Source organism: Halyomorpha halys, unplaced genomic scaffold, assembly GCF_000696795.3.
Source record: "Halyomorpha halys isolate HHAL.00 unplaced genomic scaffold, Hhal_1.1 Scaffold1782.1, whole genome shotgun sequence".
NCBI lineage: Eukaryota > Metazoa > Arthropoda > Insecta > Hemiptera > Pentatomidae > Halyomorpha > Halyomorpha halys.
In genome coordinates, this window is record NW_027106235.1 from 42,744 (window position 1) to 61,634 (window position 18,891).

The window sequence follows — 18,891 nt, forward strand, 5'->3', positions numbered from 1 at the left end:
AAACTCGAGGAAAGCATAAATGAATGTTTGTTGAATGAAGGTTATTATCATTCTACGAGCAAGATTTTTTTTTATTTAAAGTTTTGATACCGGTGGTCATACAAAATTAAAATCATTAATTTGTCTGGATAACTATATAACATTGTATATATCTCCCTAAATCCTGCCATTTTATTTTTCTCCAATTTCAATGTTCACTTACCTTTTTTATTTGTTCTTTTTTTATCATAATTATTTTTAATGAGTGAGAACTCTATTCAGTTATTCATATTAAATAAGTGAACTCATTTTACTTAATAATTAGTTAGTTAAAAGAACGAAAAGTTTTTTTAGATTGCCATTAAAACGATTATTCGTTCGTTAGTTCATATTCATTCTCAAAACTATTAAATAAGTAATTAAGTCCTAGTCTAAAAGACTCCTAAACAAACGTCATTTCGTATTCATGGTTAGCTCTAACATTTTTTGTTAATACCCAAAACTGGAGAAAGTAGACCAGGGTTCCAGATATGTTTGGAATAAATTGACATCATCGTTTCCTGTCCAACGTCTGTTGTTTTGGAACAGTTCTCTGGATATAATCGTGGATCGGTATTCTGGGCACAGGCCTACTGCTTTCTCCGACTAGATAAACGAAAGTGTCATTTACGATTAGTGTGTTATGATAAAAACTAATACTGTTGATCAAAACTGGAGTTATAATAACTAAATAATTTAGATTATTTAATAAACTATAATTCGTGAATTATTACTTCAGTCGGAAAAGAACCGTGAAAAGCAATTAATAGAGAACATTTATAATGAAGAACCATTTGGGTGGGATAGAAGCAAAGAAGTTCGTGTCACTGCTTTGCTTGAATTGTGGCACATCTGAAAAGGGATTTTTTTTTCTTTTTTATATTTAAAAAAAAAATTCTTCCGCAGACCTGTTACTTTGTAACTACTCTAATATAATAATAGTTTTAGGACTATCCGTAGGACGACTACCGAAGAGAAAGAAACCGTAGTTTACGTTACTATCTTTAGAATACGTAAAACTGTTAATAAAATAAAAACTTTTTTTTCAGATGTGCTATTTAAGCGAAACACCTATGTGACGATTTTACTAGTACCATCCTTTGCCTGAACAAAATTTAATCTTCAATATTGAAAAATTTGTCAAATAATCAATAGTTAACTAATAATTTCTCAATACTGATTTTGTAGTAATTTCTTAAAACTGAACGTAGATTTGGTCCAGGAAGAAACAGAGAGCAAAGAAAAATCGTATCTAACCTCATTCATAAAAGAGGATTTATTTTGCATATTTTTCATTTGTTCCTTCATATTGGCATTGATTCCTTTCATTGTGATTTTTTATTTAGTTTATAATTAGAAATTTTACTATAACTGAGAGAGGTAGTTCTTATTTGAACTATGAAATCACTAAATTTATCGATTTATTCTATTAGAATAAAATTAATTCCAAAAATGAAACAGACCAACTTTTCTTATACTACCAACTTCTAGATTTGTAAAAACGATTTTAATTAAATTGATTTGTATTATATGAAGAAAATATTTTTTTTTATTTAAAACATAAATTGGGAGGAACAAACCAAATGACTGCGTTGGACTTGAGATTAAGAAAACTTAGGAAGTGGAAATACTTATGAAAGCGGGTCTCTTGGCTCTCTTTAAGAGTTTTTGTTGAGTCCCGCAAGCTAGGAATAGAAAGCTTGTTGCTAGAAAGAAACTGATAGTGATCTACAAGTACAAATTGCGGAATGCTCTTATACCACGAATTTGATGTACTCTGATCAACCACTGGATCTCTTCACGTTTGGCAGCCATGAACTGAAAGTCCTGCCAATTAACGACAAAAACAATTCATACATCAAGTGTGATCTTGATATCTTCGTGTAACTATAGACCATCACTTTCAAATAATAAAATAATAACTATAAATTAAATTAGACAATAGCAAAACATATTAATAAACTAGATAATGAACTCATAAATAAACTTTACTCCTAAGTCTTTATACATATTTATACATAAATAAACTTTACGTCTGTATTTCTGAATTTAATGAGACTGTTTAAATGTCAATCGTAAATTTAAATACATGCATGCCCATAAGCCATTGAAAATGAACTATTAGAAATAAAATTTACTATATTGATTTCTTCTCTGTCAATAAAAATAATAATATCACTGGTATATTATTGCCAGAGATGGCAGATCTGCCACTATTCAAGCACTATATAACGATACTCCCTATCTACAGACAATTTTACTAAATCCCTTTATCGTGGAACAACACTGTAGTATCTGAACACTGTCACGATTCATAAAATATAAATATACTGACTCACGATCCCAGAATTTATAGGTATTGATATGGCAGTGTGTTCTCACAGCATTCAGTGTATGGAAAAAAAATTAAAACCATTCCCTTAAACTCTGAGTTTTTACGTTTCAAGATAACATACGTAAAATAAAAACGAATTAAAAAAATCCATCCGTTGGCCGTTCATTGTTTGTCTTTTACCCTACGGCATTAATTTCAATTAATTTTACACCATAATCACAGGTAAAACAACTCGAAATTCGAAAGTATCCACCCATTTTGAAATTTGTATCCTGCAAAACGATGATTGAAACAAAATGTTCTTAGAACGATGCGTCGATTTTTTTTTTTTTGTTTTTAATTTTATAAAACGTATCGCTAGTTTCCTCGGAATTTTGAGGAACTACCTCTTAATTTCATTTTTTAGTTATTTTTATACTAATCCATTTTTAACGGACAATGAATAAAACTATCTGTTATGTTTATGGATGTGCGGCATATAGAAGGTTCACTTTATATTTATGGTAATCATGTGAGAACAAAAAAATTTAAGCATAACACAAGTGTTAGGAAATAGTTGAAATAGTTTAAAACAGAAATAGGGTAAAAACTATAATTCTTGATATTAATAAACTATAATTATTGCTTGATTCTTTGATAGTCCACTAAGAGGGGGGACCTAGAAGGGAATATTTGACCCACCATGGACACAGAGGATGAGCTAAGATATATAATAATGGAAGGTTTCTCAACCCCATCCTCCTCCTTGACCCAATCTTAACTCTTGCCATCCTCACAAATAGCTACCTGCCTCAATCTAGTTTGTACTGGTAACCTTCACTCCATCTCAGCGTCTACTATATTTATCTAATTATATGCTCAGTTTACAATCTCTAATTAGACACTGTAAATTTTTTTCATGTGAAGGATTTCTTTACAGCAGTTGATTGAAAGAACGTTTTTGTTGTGAAATCAAATAAAAACGAAAAATTATAGTTTGTAGGAAGATAGTCCGGTTGGCGGTCAATAAAGGTATAAAAATAGTAGAAGAAAACTATGTATTGTTAACCAACGTTTCGTCCCGCTTTGCAGGGATTCGTCAGGGCTGCCATATTGAAACAAAGATTATAATTGAAAAATTATAATATTCTATCCATCTCCATTAGACGATTCATAGCTTGTAGCTGAGTTAAGGTATGAGTAAATAAGCATGAAATGCAAGGAAATTGTGAAATGAGTTTTTCTTCTTTTCTTTTTTTTTTTTTTTTTTAATTATATTATGACAACTTAATAATAATTAAGATAGCGTGGTTTAGTAACCACAATGTTCCAACGCTTGGAATACGACAACATCACTTTGAAAATTTATGGCAATGTGATCTCCATATAATGATATCTTTATTTTAAAAAAAAAAACATTTTTATAACGTTTCGGGTATTTATCTAGATCTTCAGAAACTAAAAATCATCAATTCCAAAGCACACATTATCACAGTAATCACATATTACAATTAACATAATTAATATTTTAAAATGATACATTGTAATGTAGTCAGTTAATATGTTTATGTAACTCATTATTATAAATTGCAAGGTTTAAAATGTCAATTATTTAAAAATTACAATTAAAAGTAATTCTAGTAAAAGATAAAATCTTATTATAACCATAAATTCTGTTTCAACTAAAAAAGTAGCATTAATTTTGCACTATCACTGAAGGTGTCAAATAATAATCTTAATTTCTCTTTAGTACTTTATCCTAATGTTGTTCATATAGTTCATTCCTAAAGTGGTTTTAAAACATATAACTACGAGTTAAACTGGATTTAGTGAATGACACAATTCTTCCTTATTTCAAATACAATAATTCATTTCATATCATCAGCTACAACGTTTCGGGAAATTTCCCCCATCTTCAGGTTGCTAAAAAACCAAATTCAACAAAACCATAAACATGCGCTTACATCAACACTAATATATCATATTTACTTAAGAACTATTTATAAACTATTTACCTGATAACAATAACCTATATATAACATATAATTTTCTCCTTTTTTGTCATTATTGCTAATATATATTAATATTAATGTCATTTAATAAATAAAAACTATTTTATTACTACTAGTCATACATTTTAGGAGAAAAATTACCTTCTTGAAGGTTATCTTCCATTATGATAACAACCATATAGACTATAAAATAATTTACGAGTAATTAATTAATAAGTATAATTAAAACTACGAGAATTTACCATTTTAGTACGTAATATGGACAGTATTTTATACTATTAAAAATATTTAACGACCGTATTAAGTTGATTCTAATCGATTGCTGTCACCAGCCAGATGATAATCTCGTAAAGATTTTGCATAGTTATCTTTATGATATAGTAAACGTTTGGAAAATGGCAAGAGTAACCTTTGGATACGAAATAGATTTACCTCGTAATAATCTCTTCTTGATTAAAACACGACAATAAAATACGGAAACAAAAAGAAGTAGTGAAAGGTGTAACCAATGCCATCAACTTTCACTCAGTTCTTTGAGGACCGTTTCTACAATTACGGATTACCGTCTACGAAACTAGAACCTAGGAACCGTTTCAGAAACCTTGACGGTAGTTATTTCCCTGATTATAGACCAAATGTTCTCTTACTAAGAAATAATGGTGTATGTTGGACTGCAGCTCTCGAATGAATAAATGCCTCTTTGGTTTCGAATTCTTAATGCAATATGCACGCATCTAATTATTATTTATTTAACCACCATTATCCAAATTCACTTAAAAGAAAAAATGGGATTTACATGTATTGTCCTTGCATGGCAAAAACCTGTAATTCGCTCTTTTCTTCAATGAAAGGATTGTTACTGTGTTATGTTTATGCCACTTGTCTTGTGATAAGAAAAAGAAAACAATGATTGATTAATTACTTTATTATTTTTTTTTATTGTTTAGTTACTCTAATTTAAAATAAAAAACTAAAAAATTATCCAATCTAGAAATCAAGAATTTCAATTTATGGTAAGAATTGTTATCCCTCTTGATGGTTTTCTAAAATTTGTTAAGTTTTTCTTCGTTGCTTACTTTTCTATTTGATTATTAAAGGATTATAGGATATCTAGAACGTCCTTAAAGGGTTTCTTTCAGCTGACGATTCTCCATGGTTTTTAAAGGGTCTCTATCCCTCACCATACTCCTGCAGATATACCCAAACTGTATTAATTGTTTCATCTAAACAATTTCAGTTCTCCGATCTTTTCATTCCTGTAGCTATCATTTTTCTATAAAATCATCTAATCAAATTTTGGAGCCAAAAATATATTTTGATTTGAATGAAATGGCTCAAATAATGTACTACTTTTATCTTTATTTTTTATATATTTTATTTTATTTTTTTATAAGTTCATTTCTGTTTATTTCATAAATAATAGTTGACAGGCTGTGATAACGTAGATAACATACTGGTTGACTTTCTTTGGAGTTTTGGAATTCAAGAATATTGAAAGACCAAAATATCGGCCTATATGCCTCTCCCACACTACACTGCTCTGAATAATTATTTTTGCAAATTCCTAGGGTATCCTTTATTCCTTAATAAGAACTGTTCCCTCATTCAACTGTTGGTTATATTTTTAGTTTTGTTTTGTATAAGTACACTACAAGAGAGATTTTTGCTATCCTTTCCAAAGGTACGGGTAGTTTTGTATTTATACTGGGAATGTAGCAATTTATATCTTTGGAATCGAAAATTTTCACTTGAATTTTACGTTTTATCCACATTTTTTTTTTGTAGTTTAATATATTTTCGAGCCTAGTCTATCGAACCGTTTATTTGATTTTGAAATTTCATTGCGAGTTCAAATTTCATCGATTATTTTACATTTACTTTCTTTAGACATGGATAGCATTTATAAGAATTAATGAAATCAATCAAAATCTATAATGTCGCTCACCATTACTACAATATATGCCTTTCTGTTAGGAAATGAGTGTCCTAAATTGAGTTATTTACGAATCTTACAAAATGTTTCTTGAACGTATTGAATAAGAGAAACGCACCTTCGCGCCTGCGTTCAACAACTTTCTCGAAGACAAATAATAATGTTTGTATTTGCTCTCCAGGTGATCTCTCAAGAATCTTGAATTCATAATGTTCTATTTTCTTATGTGGTATATAACTGATATTTGTTAGATAATAAGTGGTACTCTTTTCCACTCTAAACGTATTGATAAGAAGGCTCGGAGTTGTAGATATTAATTACATTATAGTAGATACTAAAGACACTTAAAAAAGAAGTATAGTTTAGCTAGCAGTAATTGTCACTAAGAAACTGATTAGCAATTGATAGAACCTAGGATGGTATAAATCCAAAGCCGGATCTTGCTCAGAGTCGTTTTGAACTTTGACCCTTTAGCATCTTCTGTTTAACATCATTAAATTGAGAAACTTTATCTTATTTTTGCTAGGATATCTGGGGATAGAACAATACAGAGTTTTCGCACAAACGAACCCTGTGTTTTCTTATAATAATGTAAAGTGTTTAAGATTCAGTTATTGAATTAAGCTAAGAGAGTGGAAACTAATCATTCATATATTTTATAAAAATTCTAAATTGTTTCGTTATACTCTCCAATATTTAATTAACATAAGAGAGACTATTAAATTATGATTCACTTGAAGTACCATGAGATCAGGAGAATCTCGGAGCCATCTTGGAAGAGTAATTATAAGTTTCAATCACAAAGTTTAATCATTGATTAACTACAAGGAGATCTTTTGTAATATGTATTTGAATATTGAGGTGAAATCCTTCTAATGAAGCTTTTTAATGAAAACACCTTCATTAATTTTATTCATCGAGTTATTTAATTAAGTAGTAAAATAAAAAAAAAGTTACTAAAGCTGGGTTTCGGATAACCTGATGATAGGAGTAAAGGCACCGGAACTTAATGAAAATTAATAAAGGTGTTATCATTTAAGAAAACAAATTTATCATTTTTTTTTGTTGTAAAACGAACATTAAAAAAATATTATGTTTCAATACGAAAAAAATAAATAATACTTTCATGGTGTGAATATATTTTTTTCCTGTACTATTTTTTTTTTTTTTTATCAAATATCAACTTTAAATTTAATTTTGCTAACCTCTCGGCTTCATCAAAGAAGAGCAGAAGTCTTGAATGAGGTCATAATTTACCAAAATAATTTTTTTAACATTTTTTATTTTTAAAAGTTCTAAATAAGAGGGTTTAAAGTTCTTTGTTAGCTATAGAACCATAAACGTATTTTTTTGCAATGTTTATTTTGAGTTATGACTCCATCTACATACTTCATATCAAGGTTTGTAGTGAGAAGCGAATCTTACGGTTAGTTTTAACATTTGAATTATTTAGAGAATGAATAATTCTTACTTGGTACAACCAAGATTAATAAACTTGAGTTATAAACTACTGTTTTTACAGGTGGAAAAAAAATACTTGGAAGTAGATTCCTTCATCTCATAATACAATACACTCAGATAAAACTTTTTTTTTCAAATTTATTTATGATATTTACAATTTTAATAAAAATATACACAAGAAATAAATTTGATGTTAATTATACAATGACCATGATGCTAATGTGGAGCATCTACCCATTGATAGAACTCCAATAAGATATAACTAGAATTAAAAAAACAAAGTTCATGGTGAAAACTAATTGAACATTAAAAAGTCAAATTTGGAATAGATCTAATTAAAAACATAATACAAAAGTCATGCATAGTTCGTTAATAAATAAATGACTTCAGAAATTGTCTGTCCTTAACAACGAATAATAGTTCACTTGTCTAAGTGGAACAAAAGTGTTTACTTTCACTTCGTTCAATGTAACGCTATTAAAGGTCGTAATTAAAAATATGATGTTTATCTACACTTGTCTTTGTACTTTGTAATGGTCGTAATTATATTTTTATGAATTAGAAACAGAATTAAAAAATTAAAAGTTGAAGTAAAAATTTAATTACTCAGACACTTACTGGATGAACATTTCTGGGGGTTGGGAAGCGACAGGAACCTTCCGGGTTTTTGTGACCTGACCTGGCAGTAAGCCAGGGATAAGAGAGCACAGAATGCAATGTATCCTTTGTACCTGAAACAAACAAACAAAATTTACTATTAGTGCTAAATATCAAACTTTTTACTTCTATAGTTAATTGGTACTGAATAATTTCCAAAGCTAAATACTTGGATGATTAAAACTCAGAGCATTCACCGAACCTCTATAGAACGTGTCATGACTTTTAAGCTGGCGAAGTGGGTCTGTAGAAAATGTCAGGAAAGAAAGTGAATTTATGGATCTGTTTGGATGTCCAAGCTGTTTTCTAAAGTAGTTCCTCACCAGCCTAACGCGTAGGAAGAATGGTAATCGCTCATAAATAGCTTTAGGGAAATCAATAATTAAAAACTAAGTAATCTCTATTTTGTTTTTGTTATTATAAATATTTAGATCTATGTATCTTAATTTAGTATTGATGTTCCCGCAATGAAAATGATTTTTTTACTAACGTTCCTTTAATAATTTCAAAACTTCTATATCATGATTGATTTTTCTTATTACCGATAAATCATCCATATGGTTTAATTTTAATGATGATTTTTCCCCAATGTTCGCTATTTACTCATCAATTATTTCATTGAGTAAGCAAATACTTGGAACGACGGACAATCTCCTCTCCCCTCCATCTCCCATTAGCATACCATTCAACTGCTTGTAATTCAATATTAGAACATTCTTTTCGAAAATATATTTATACAACATCATAGTATAACCTATAATTAGAATTTGAAGTGAAAACGTTTGGGCAGGAACCGTTAATAGGCATTATCTAAAGGAAATAACTTATGTAGTTAGGCCAAGAAATAGATTTCCCCATTGGAAATCAAAAATATGTGAAAAACGAGAGAAGAAATGAATCTTCTTTAAAATAGGTTAAAACATTATAGTTTCATTGAAAATAAGGTCCTAATTAGCATAAATGTGAGTGGTTACATTAAACTTTTTCATTTTTTATCAATATCTTGAAACCCCCAAGAATCTAATTCAGTCTTATAACTATTACTTCTATGAACATCTATCGATTGCCTATTGTAAGGTGTGACATCAGACTCCAGACATGAGCGATTCCTCAAGTTCATTATAATAAACGTTACTAAGAAAGAAACAAATTTGCATAAATAATGGTTCTGCCTGTGATCAAGAAAAAACAAAAAAACACGGCTGTTAACATTTCATGGAAAAATATTTTATTTTAATGATAATAAGTTATAATTTTATTAATTTACTAATGAATATCAATGGCACCTGTGATTCATTATGAATCTCGGATCATTTATAGATAACTTCCTGCATTTAATGTATTTGGTATTTTAATGCCCCACGAACATAGAATATGTATTTTTTTTTTTTTTTTAGAATAATTTTACGTAGTATATTTTATGATAATTCGTTTCGAAAATGAACATATCTATAATAAAATTTAGCGGTTGGAAATATTTGGAGTTTTAAATGTTTGGACTAAAATTGTTACAATAATCATAATAAAATATAAAAATAATAAGATTTGCTAAAAAAGAAAAAACTTTACGAAAAATTTATTTAATATAATCATTTTAAAATTTATAAAAAATTTGAATTTTTGAAAAAAATAAGAATATCAAACAATCACCAAAATACATTCTCATGCACTCCCAGATGTTCTATTTATAGTAATAATACCTAATTTTAAAAAATAACCATAATGAATTGTCAAAAGATCTGTTTTTTCATCTTACTTCTAACAAAGTGTTTTATAATATATATATATATTAAGAAAAAAACTTACTTGTATAGCAAATAAGTGTTTTAAACTACTTTACAATTTTTTCTACGAAAAATCAATCGCTTACTTGATTCTGCACTATATAATTGATTATGATCGCTAATTATATTACCTATATATTTACTATAATAGGTATTAAAATTAACTTGCTCGCTGATTTAAAATGTTCTGAAAAGTAAGAAAATTGCATTCCCCAATGGTATTAAGTGAACGGGTTGAAAAGTTCATGAAGGATGAGAACGTTACACCTTTAGGCAGGCGGGTAGCTGTTACAAAGGATGATAAACATCGCTTACGACGGAATCGAACAGGTACGCTGCGATTACGAGGTTGAAAAGGTGACGCCTTACCCACCCACCTCCAACGGCCCACCCACCTCCAACAAACAAACAAACCTCCAACGGCCTCCGAGAAAGATGTACTTATTTCTCAGGATTATTTTTTTATTGTTATTGTAGTTAACTTAATTAATCAACATCATTAGCTACTAGTCCCCACAAAAAGCACTCTTAATCTTATTATCTAATTGTATGTCGTACCATTCTTTACATCTTAATTGTGCAATAATAATGTCAATATAATTATCCATCACTATATTCAGCATTACTTATTTTCTGTTCATAATCCGTGAGCTGTTAAAAAATATGCAAACTTGCTGGCCATTGAGCTGTTCCGAATATGACCTGGAAGATCATATTCAAGTCAGCCAAACTTTTACGAATTGTCTAGGCCATCACGGCTAAATTTCATAGATTTCCACTTTCTCGGGAGAAAGCTTGTGGTGGTTACAGACAGTTTGAATGAGGATAAAACGGTCGTCTTGAGCATATACGTCTGAAGTCTGACAAAGAAAGCGCAGAACAATTTTGTAATATTAATAAAGTAATAAAAACCCTGGTAAATTATTTGCAACATCAACAGTATCAGTCAATTCAATTGTATAGAAGCAATACTACTCATGATTTCCAAATTACTTCTTGCAAAACTATATAACCATAGACGGTATACATTGTATTAAAATTAAAATCATATCAAAGAATCCGAAATTCCGAAGTCCTTGTGAATTCCGCCATTCACTTAGTAAACAAGAGAGCAGAGAGCCCCCAAAGACACGAGATGACACCAGAGGACCATGGACGAATACATCTCCCCGGGGTCAGGTTACAACAGTGGGTAATTCGGCGAGGATCACGATGGCTGTTGTAACCACATCTTGCAAAACTCTTCTCCTTACCTTTCATTAGCATAACGAGACTATTAGTAGTAGCTTGGCTCATTATCCACCTAAATCCTTGTTTACATCCTACGGCCCCATACTTGGCACTATCTTAAGAGTGCGTTTGTATCAACGGTAAGGTTTGAGGACAATATTATTACTATTATTATCCTGGGAGATGGGAAACTCTTCTTTACCTCGACCTACATGGATCTTTCCTGAATAGGGCTATTATATTGTAACAAATTGTTCTGCGCATACGAAAAGATGTTGCATGCTGAAACTGATACTAGCAGACCCGAAATGCTTCGCTATTGCTAGATTCGCTATTGTTAGAACAATAACATAACAATTATAACTGGAGATATAAAAAAAAAAGTTTCCAAAGTTTTTATTATTTAAACTAAAATTTCGTTTTCGTAAGAGCTTTAAGTTAATCGATGTTAATTGGAAGAGCAGGAATTACAACGGTTGTTTTAGGATAAGGTTGGATTAGGATAAATTTGAACGGTTATATGAACAATAGGCATCGGTAGAAAAACAAATCCTCCAAATAAATCAATTTTAAAAATTTCCAATTTTATTTCTTTGAAAATGGTATTTGAAGGATTACAGGCTGCTATCATTTGTCAGTTACGCTATCATTTGCTTTTTCCAAAAAAAAAAAAAATTGTTGTCCTACATTAATTGAAGCCTCTTATGGTTTTTAATGCAATAAATTTTTTGCAAATTATTTCTATGCTTCAAAAAGAAAGAAATAGATTAGTTTATAATGACTTCGAAAAATATATATGGTATTCAAAAATTATATAAAATATAATATAGTTTATAAACTATTTTAGTTTTTAACTATTATAAACTCTGATAATTATTTTAATTTTTCAAATCAGTCCAGTAGTTCAATAATATATTGTGTTCAAACATCTGATTTTTTTTTTTAAACAGATAGTAGTACTTAAGATTAAGTTAACATTTCATTGAGTTACAGGTTTTTATTACATGTGACCAACCACATTAATAACAAAACATTTTTATTGAGCTTAACCATGGAACAATTAAATGGAAGGCTTTGTGATCACTGGTGAATTCGTCGCTACTGATAACCACCTATAGTGTGAAACCTTCCTTTACTTAATCCTATATTGGCGCCCAAGCAGTTATGATAATAATTATAAAAACCAAAGAACTAAAAAATTATTTATTTTCGGAAAGGTCTAATTGTCATGAAATCTAATCATTAAGAAAATATGGATGTTCTAATAACCGTTGAAGGATGTAAAATACGCGGGTCACAGATGAAACATATGGTGACGAAAAATGTTTATTGGGAATGTTTTGATTCGAAACAAGATTTAAAAGGATAAATGGTTAGAAAAGATAATGTACAACTGATTTGTCGCTTTTCATTATAAACTGTGTTAGACCTATTAATATTAAGAAAGATTCTATGAAAACACAGTGTCAGTCCATCATTTAAACTGTGTGTTTTGCTGCATATATTATTGATCATGAGTCAAAGAGATGCCTAGAATTTATTTAGAATAAATCCTTCGTAAAGAAGATCCAGTGAAGAAACAAGTCCTTTAGGTCAAGTTGCCTCATGATTTCCTGTTTGTTTTTAGCTATTAATCCGTATCATGTATTCGTAAATAACTTCATCATTTTAGAAGGTAAAATATTGTAATAATTTTTATAAGAGCTTTGATCTTTTATAACAGCTTAGCATTAGACCCAAATATTCTAAACACTCATTAGAACTTTTGACAACTTAGATAACAAACTGGCATGTTACATTCAGAGATTTTTAGTGTACAGCGTATGCTTCAATATTTTTTATTGTTTTTTTTTAATATTAATGAAAATATAAGTCAAAAGATTTATCCAATGACTAAACAACCTTTTCCCTCCTAACTTTTGCTTTAAACATAGCAACCTATGAAGGGATTGTTTCATGCTACAGTAAAATCCACAATTGTCCACCTAAATTTGACCTATTTTCTTATTCAGCGACCGGAGAAAACATAGTGCTCATACTCTTCTATTTGCAAATAATTAATAGGCAACATTTTCCCCAGGATCCGACCTACCATGAGAATTGTATTCTAGAGAGTAGGCGATGGATAGCAGGTAAATGTACTGCCCTTACTCCCATTAATTCCTATAGAGTAATTAGTAATTTCAAAGAAGGCTTTCTAAAAGAAAGACGTAGAAGCAGCATCTTCGGGATCTTAGATATACGATTTCCAATGATAGCTTGTGATAATGTAAACAATAGAAGACGATAATAATGTAATACTTCAGATTTCTCTTTTTAGAATAGAAAAAAAAACATCAATGCAATAAAAATTTCAAAATATTCTTTTTCACTTAAAAATATGGCTATTTAAAACATATTTTAATTTGTCCGTTTTAAGATAACCAGGTTTACTATAGAAGAATGGGTAAATATCAACTTCCCCATACCATTCCAACATAATATAAAGTTCATTTTATTCTGAAATAAGCAGAACTAGGTATATAGGTCGATATAAATTAATATCGAAATAAGTAATGATATTTTTCTTTTGATATATAATCCCAACCATCATTCAAGGATTGATAATATTGGGGACCATTATATCGAAATATCGATATTTTTGTTGGTATATCGAATAAATGTTTCGTAACTTTTGAAAAAATATTTGTTATTTACATTCCTACCATACAATCAAGGATACCAATGGTTGACCCCTCCTAGGAGAGAGAGAGCAGAACTGACACCATATTATAGGATGACAAAATCATAATATTAAGAATCATTTTTACTAGTTAAGCCTCCGATTCGCTACCAAAAAACAAATATGAAATTGTTTATATCTGATTACTGAAGGTTGAATACGTATTAATATATTGAATTTAAATTTTAAAAAATTATAATTTTTTGTCGATCTTATTTTATGTGTCGTTGTTTAGGCATTAATTTATTAATGACCAGATGTTTGTTCAATAAATTAATTTTCCAAACAAATCTTACGAAAATTTCCGTTATTTAAAATTTATTTATTGACATTTACAACTGTATTTATATAAAAATACATCTAGTATATTTGATGGTAGATTATGATGGTATGATACAAGCATGTAGAGAAACTACTTATAGGCATCACTCTAATAATCTTCTTGTCAGCCACCTCGGAGGACTGTCAGGAATGGAGAAGGAAGCAAGGCTGAAAACGTGTGGGTTTGGGAATTTATTATGGAAGGATTGATATCTAGTTCGGGCTAGATCGGTTACATATAGAACATTAAGGTCTTTATGGATGATTTTAATTGTGACAGTATATAGAAGATTTTACGAACGATTTTGGATCCTAAGGATTGGAAATGAGATGAATTCGAAGATTTAGTGGAGCCCCGAAACTTAACTCCGTTAGTCCAGATAACCCCTATAACAATCATGTAGATCAGTGTTTTGTAATGGATTGGAAGTTTGTACAGTTTGTCCAGTAATTACTGTAATAGTCTTATGACTATTGAGATATAAATTGTATGTCTTACAATAATACTATTCTTGTAGTTATATACTAACATTTCGCTAAAACAGAGCTGTTTTGAATCTTGTTTTTATTTTCATCGACAAATTAAAGATATTATAATGTTATAAAAGTGCATACATCTCATTTAAGACTTTTAGCTGTGGAATTTTTTTTTTAAAGTTATCACCATTAAATTTAAATTAGAACTGACAAGAGAGGACAGGGTACAGAGAGTCACGAAGGAGAAGGTTGTTGCCATTTCCAGCTGATTCTCGGATGAAGGTGAATCACGAACTCGGCTTGAACAAACCCCATTTCCGAAGCGGTAGTTTACTTGGATTTATAGCTCCCATGGAGGCCCTAATTTCGACATCCCAGGCCATCGGTGTGTCAATACTTATAGGTGGCTACCCTTTTGTTATAGCGCTCAGAACACAGCTCTACAATAAGTCACTTAAATATGATCCAGTGGGGGGGGAGGGGGACAGGTAATAATACAATTGATGCGATGCCCGTAACTTTCACTTACCATCCAGGGAGGCGAAAGTTTAAAAAAAATTAATTTGTATTTTTCCATTGCTAAAAAAAAAATCGAGGTATGAATAACGAATATCCACCTTGTACCAGGCATGAATACAACAATTTAATAACATATAACAAAACCTATATTTAATAGCGATAGGGACAGATGAGAAACAGTCGGCTGTCTCCGATTTCTTTTTTTTTTTTTCTTCATTTTTGTCTTTCACTTAATAATAAAATTCCTTCATAGTTCATATTTATACATTTTTTACTACTGTTTACAAATAAAAAAAAATTCAAGTAAACAAAATTAAACCGGAATTAATACCGTCTAAGTAATTGATATGTTTTTTGATAGGTTTAATTGCTCCGTACTTTTAATCTCTCAAATATATAGTTTTTTTGTTTGTTAATTTCGTATCTGGTGATTTATGAGATATGGCAGGGAGGAGGGGAGCGGAGGGAGTTATCCTATTGGTAACCGACCTGTTGTAACCAGAACAGAAGAGTCGAGTTTCAATTTGTCAATTTAACCATTATCAATATTTTTGTATACGAAACATTCTACCTTAACGATGCACTTCATATTTTTTTTTTTTGTCAGCCAAAGGTGAAATATTTGCGTAAGAGTAGGAGGAATATGGAGCTAGAATGAACCGAAGGCAAAGGTATTGCCGGGAGCGAGGATAATGCCAGATTAGCTAACAGCCGGAGTAGATCTTTTGATGGAGGTAATCTATTGCTCATTAGCGGATGCTATTGTCCGATGACAAATCCACTAGTTATTAATAAGGTATTTCCCCCGGACCCCGGTAGATCCAAGCCGCTATTGCTACACCGCCTTCAAGTACTTACCGTTCACTTTCCTCGCGCTGCGGTTGTGAAACAATTTCTCAATTGTACGGCACAAAGGGATGCTGCTTGCTTTATGTCAACTCAACTAAAATATAAATCGCATTAATCTCTTTTGATTTAAAAATGGCTAAGAGTTCTTAAAAGGAAGGCGAATAATTATGTTTCTTTTGACTTTTTATTTAACCAATAAACAGTTAACTTCGTCCTTTATATACACGACAGGCGGATAAAGCTGCACATGCCCTGCTCAGCAGCCGCCAGACAGTTACTTTATATAGACTAATAAACGGGAAGCTTATGTAATAGCAAATTATACATTCATTATGACCTCAAAGAAAAACGTGACATGACCAAAGTAAAATTAAAGTCATTCTCTTGGTATTTTTCAAATTATGGGCCCTCTGTAGCTGAGAAGTTGAGGCGTACATCTTTGCTACCTCGGAACTGCGCAGCGGCGCCGGTTCGAATCCAGCAAGAGTGATCGACTTTCATTTCTGTGGCGGTCCCACGAAATGAAAACTTGATCCCCCACCATGGTTAAAATAGGATGACACCCTGTAGATAACCCCCTCTCTCGTATGTCGGAAATGACCAGGAAGAAAATATTCAATTTTTCTAGAATTGTGATATAAATTTATATGAACTTTCAAACCTATGATTATTTATCACTTAGATATTGATTGAGGAGCGGGGTGGCTCAGTGGTAGGGCACTGTGCTACTCCAAAAACCCGAGTTCGAATCCAGCTGTGGCAGTGGAACTTTAGGCTTGGCCGAACAAAAGGATGGAGCTGACAAAAAAGTGAAGGAAGAAAACTTCCTTTTCTTATCCGTGCATGCGCTGTACGCAGTTTTTTAGTACATACTATAGTTAATTACCAAACGCTGGCATATTAAACATTACATCAGCTACAGACGTTTTAACATTTGTTTCTTTATTTTTTTTTTTATTCTTATTTGTTACTAAGCAGTCTAACTAACGTACAAACGTGTTTTTTTTTACATTCTTATTATTATTATTTAGCTGCAGAAGTTCCGTGATATGTACAAACAATATTTTTTTATTCATTTTTTCAAACATGCATGCATACATCATCAGTTACCCACTAATTATTCAAAAAATCTTATTGCCATTCACTATTAAAGTTGCATTGTTGGAAAAAGATCCAGACAAAATACCAATGATTGTGAGTGTTGAAATCAACTACATCATCATAAACTACAACACAGATGAATATCTCCGGATAAAAATCATTCTCAAAGAACTTTGTACAACCTAATCAGGCAGTGCCATCCACGTGGTATTCCCTTCATACATTCATTCACAGTGTATAAATTATTTGTGTCATACTTCAGCTATCATATACCCATATATTCCCTTTTGGAGTATGAAATAATGAAAATTAATGACTAAAAGAGATATTGCATTTATTTAGGAGACATTTCTCTGAATCGTTTTCCATTTCCTAATCCTGAAATAGTGAAATTGTAAACAAATCGTAGAACCTAAAATATTTCACTTCTAAAGCGTGCGTGATTCAAATATATTTCTTTCTCTCTCTTTTTTTTTTTTTTTTTTTTTTGATCTCATATTCTTTTTCAATATTGTTTCCAGTCCTTGAATTTCCATGAAATGATTTTAATTTCAAATTCTTTATTGTTTAAACATTTTATTACTACACATAGCTACTAACTGACCCTAAATCAAAGAACCATTATAACAAATACTATGACAAATAATACTACCTCTAGCTACTTAATAAAGAAGTATCGTTCACTAACTGTGTCCAAATCGTTGCCATTATGTCTTCCTCATCCATTCGCGAATCCTGGAAATCCCCCTTCACAAAGCCAAACAAAAACCTAGAGAACTGTAAGGTTAACCTTAACGAAAGCATGATTAAAATAAAAACGTTCACAGGATCTTACCTCATTCTTGTTAGACGTGATCAGTTTTTGTTTTTATTTCAAATGGTTTTAGACCTCACATCATTTCATCCTCTGATAATAATTTTTCTTCTATTCACGCTTATCATGACGTGTCCTTGGTAATGCGAAACCATCAGATTGTGTTTAAAAAAAAGATTAAATTAACGGCTACATTCTGTAAATAACCTAAGCTTTTAATTTCCTAGAAACGATTAAGCAACAAATCATTGATGCTCACTTCCTGAATATTAATTTATTATTTATTTGACAGGTTTAATTGCCCCATACCTGTAATCTCTCAAATATATATATTTTTTTTTTATCCTCTGTTTGGTCATTCTGGAATACGATAGGGAATTATCATATTATTAACCAATTAATAATAACCTGAATGGGAGGGTCGAGTTTCCCATCCGTGGAAAGAAACAAAAGTCAACCCACCCTGGCCGGAATGGAACCAACACCGTTGCTGACTCATGGTTGCTAAGGTAACGCCTAAGCACACTCGGCCTACTGCGGCCTCATTTGAAACTATACCGTGTCGTAGTCATGTTTCGTATGGTTCGTTTATCTTCATAAAAAATTTAACTAGTATTCGTTCCTCATTGAGTGATATACCAGGGCATTCAAAAAGTCCTGTCGTTTTTCGTTTGTTCGT

The 18,891-nt window shown here is 30.7% G+C and overlaps 1 protein-coding gene across 1 annotated transcript in view; it reads right to left on the reverse strand.

Moving 5' to 3' along the window:
* The window catches only part of slf (C-type lectin domain-containing protein slf), a 54,367-nt gene that overhangs the window by 13,128 nt on the left and 22,348 nt on the right, over window positions 1-18,891 (reverse strand). Inside the window, exon 2 of the mRNA XM_014436136.2 lies at window positions 8,357-8,469. Coding sequence (XP_014291622.1) covers window positions 8,357-8,469 — 113 coding nt within the window. The remainder of the gene's footprint in view (window positions 1-8,356; window positions 8,470-18,891) is intronic.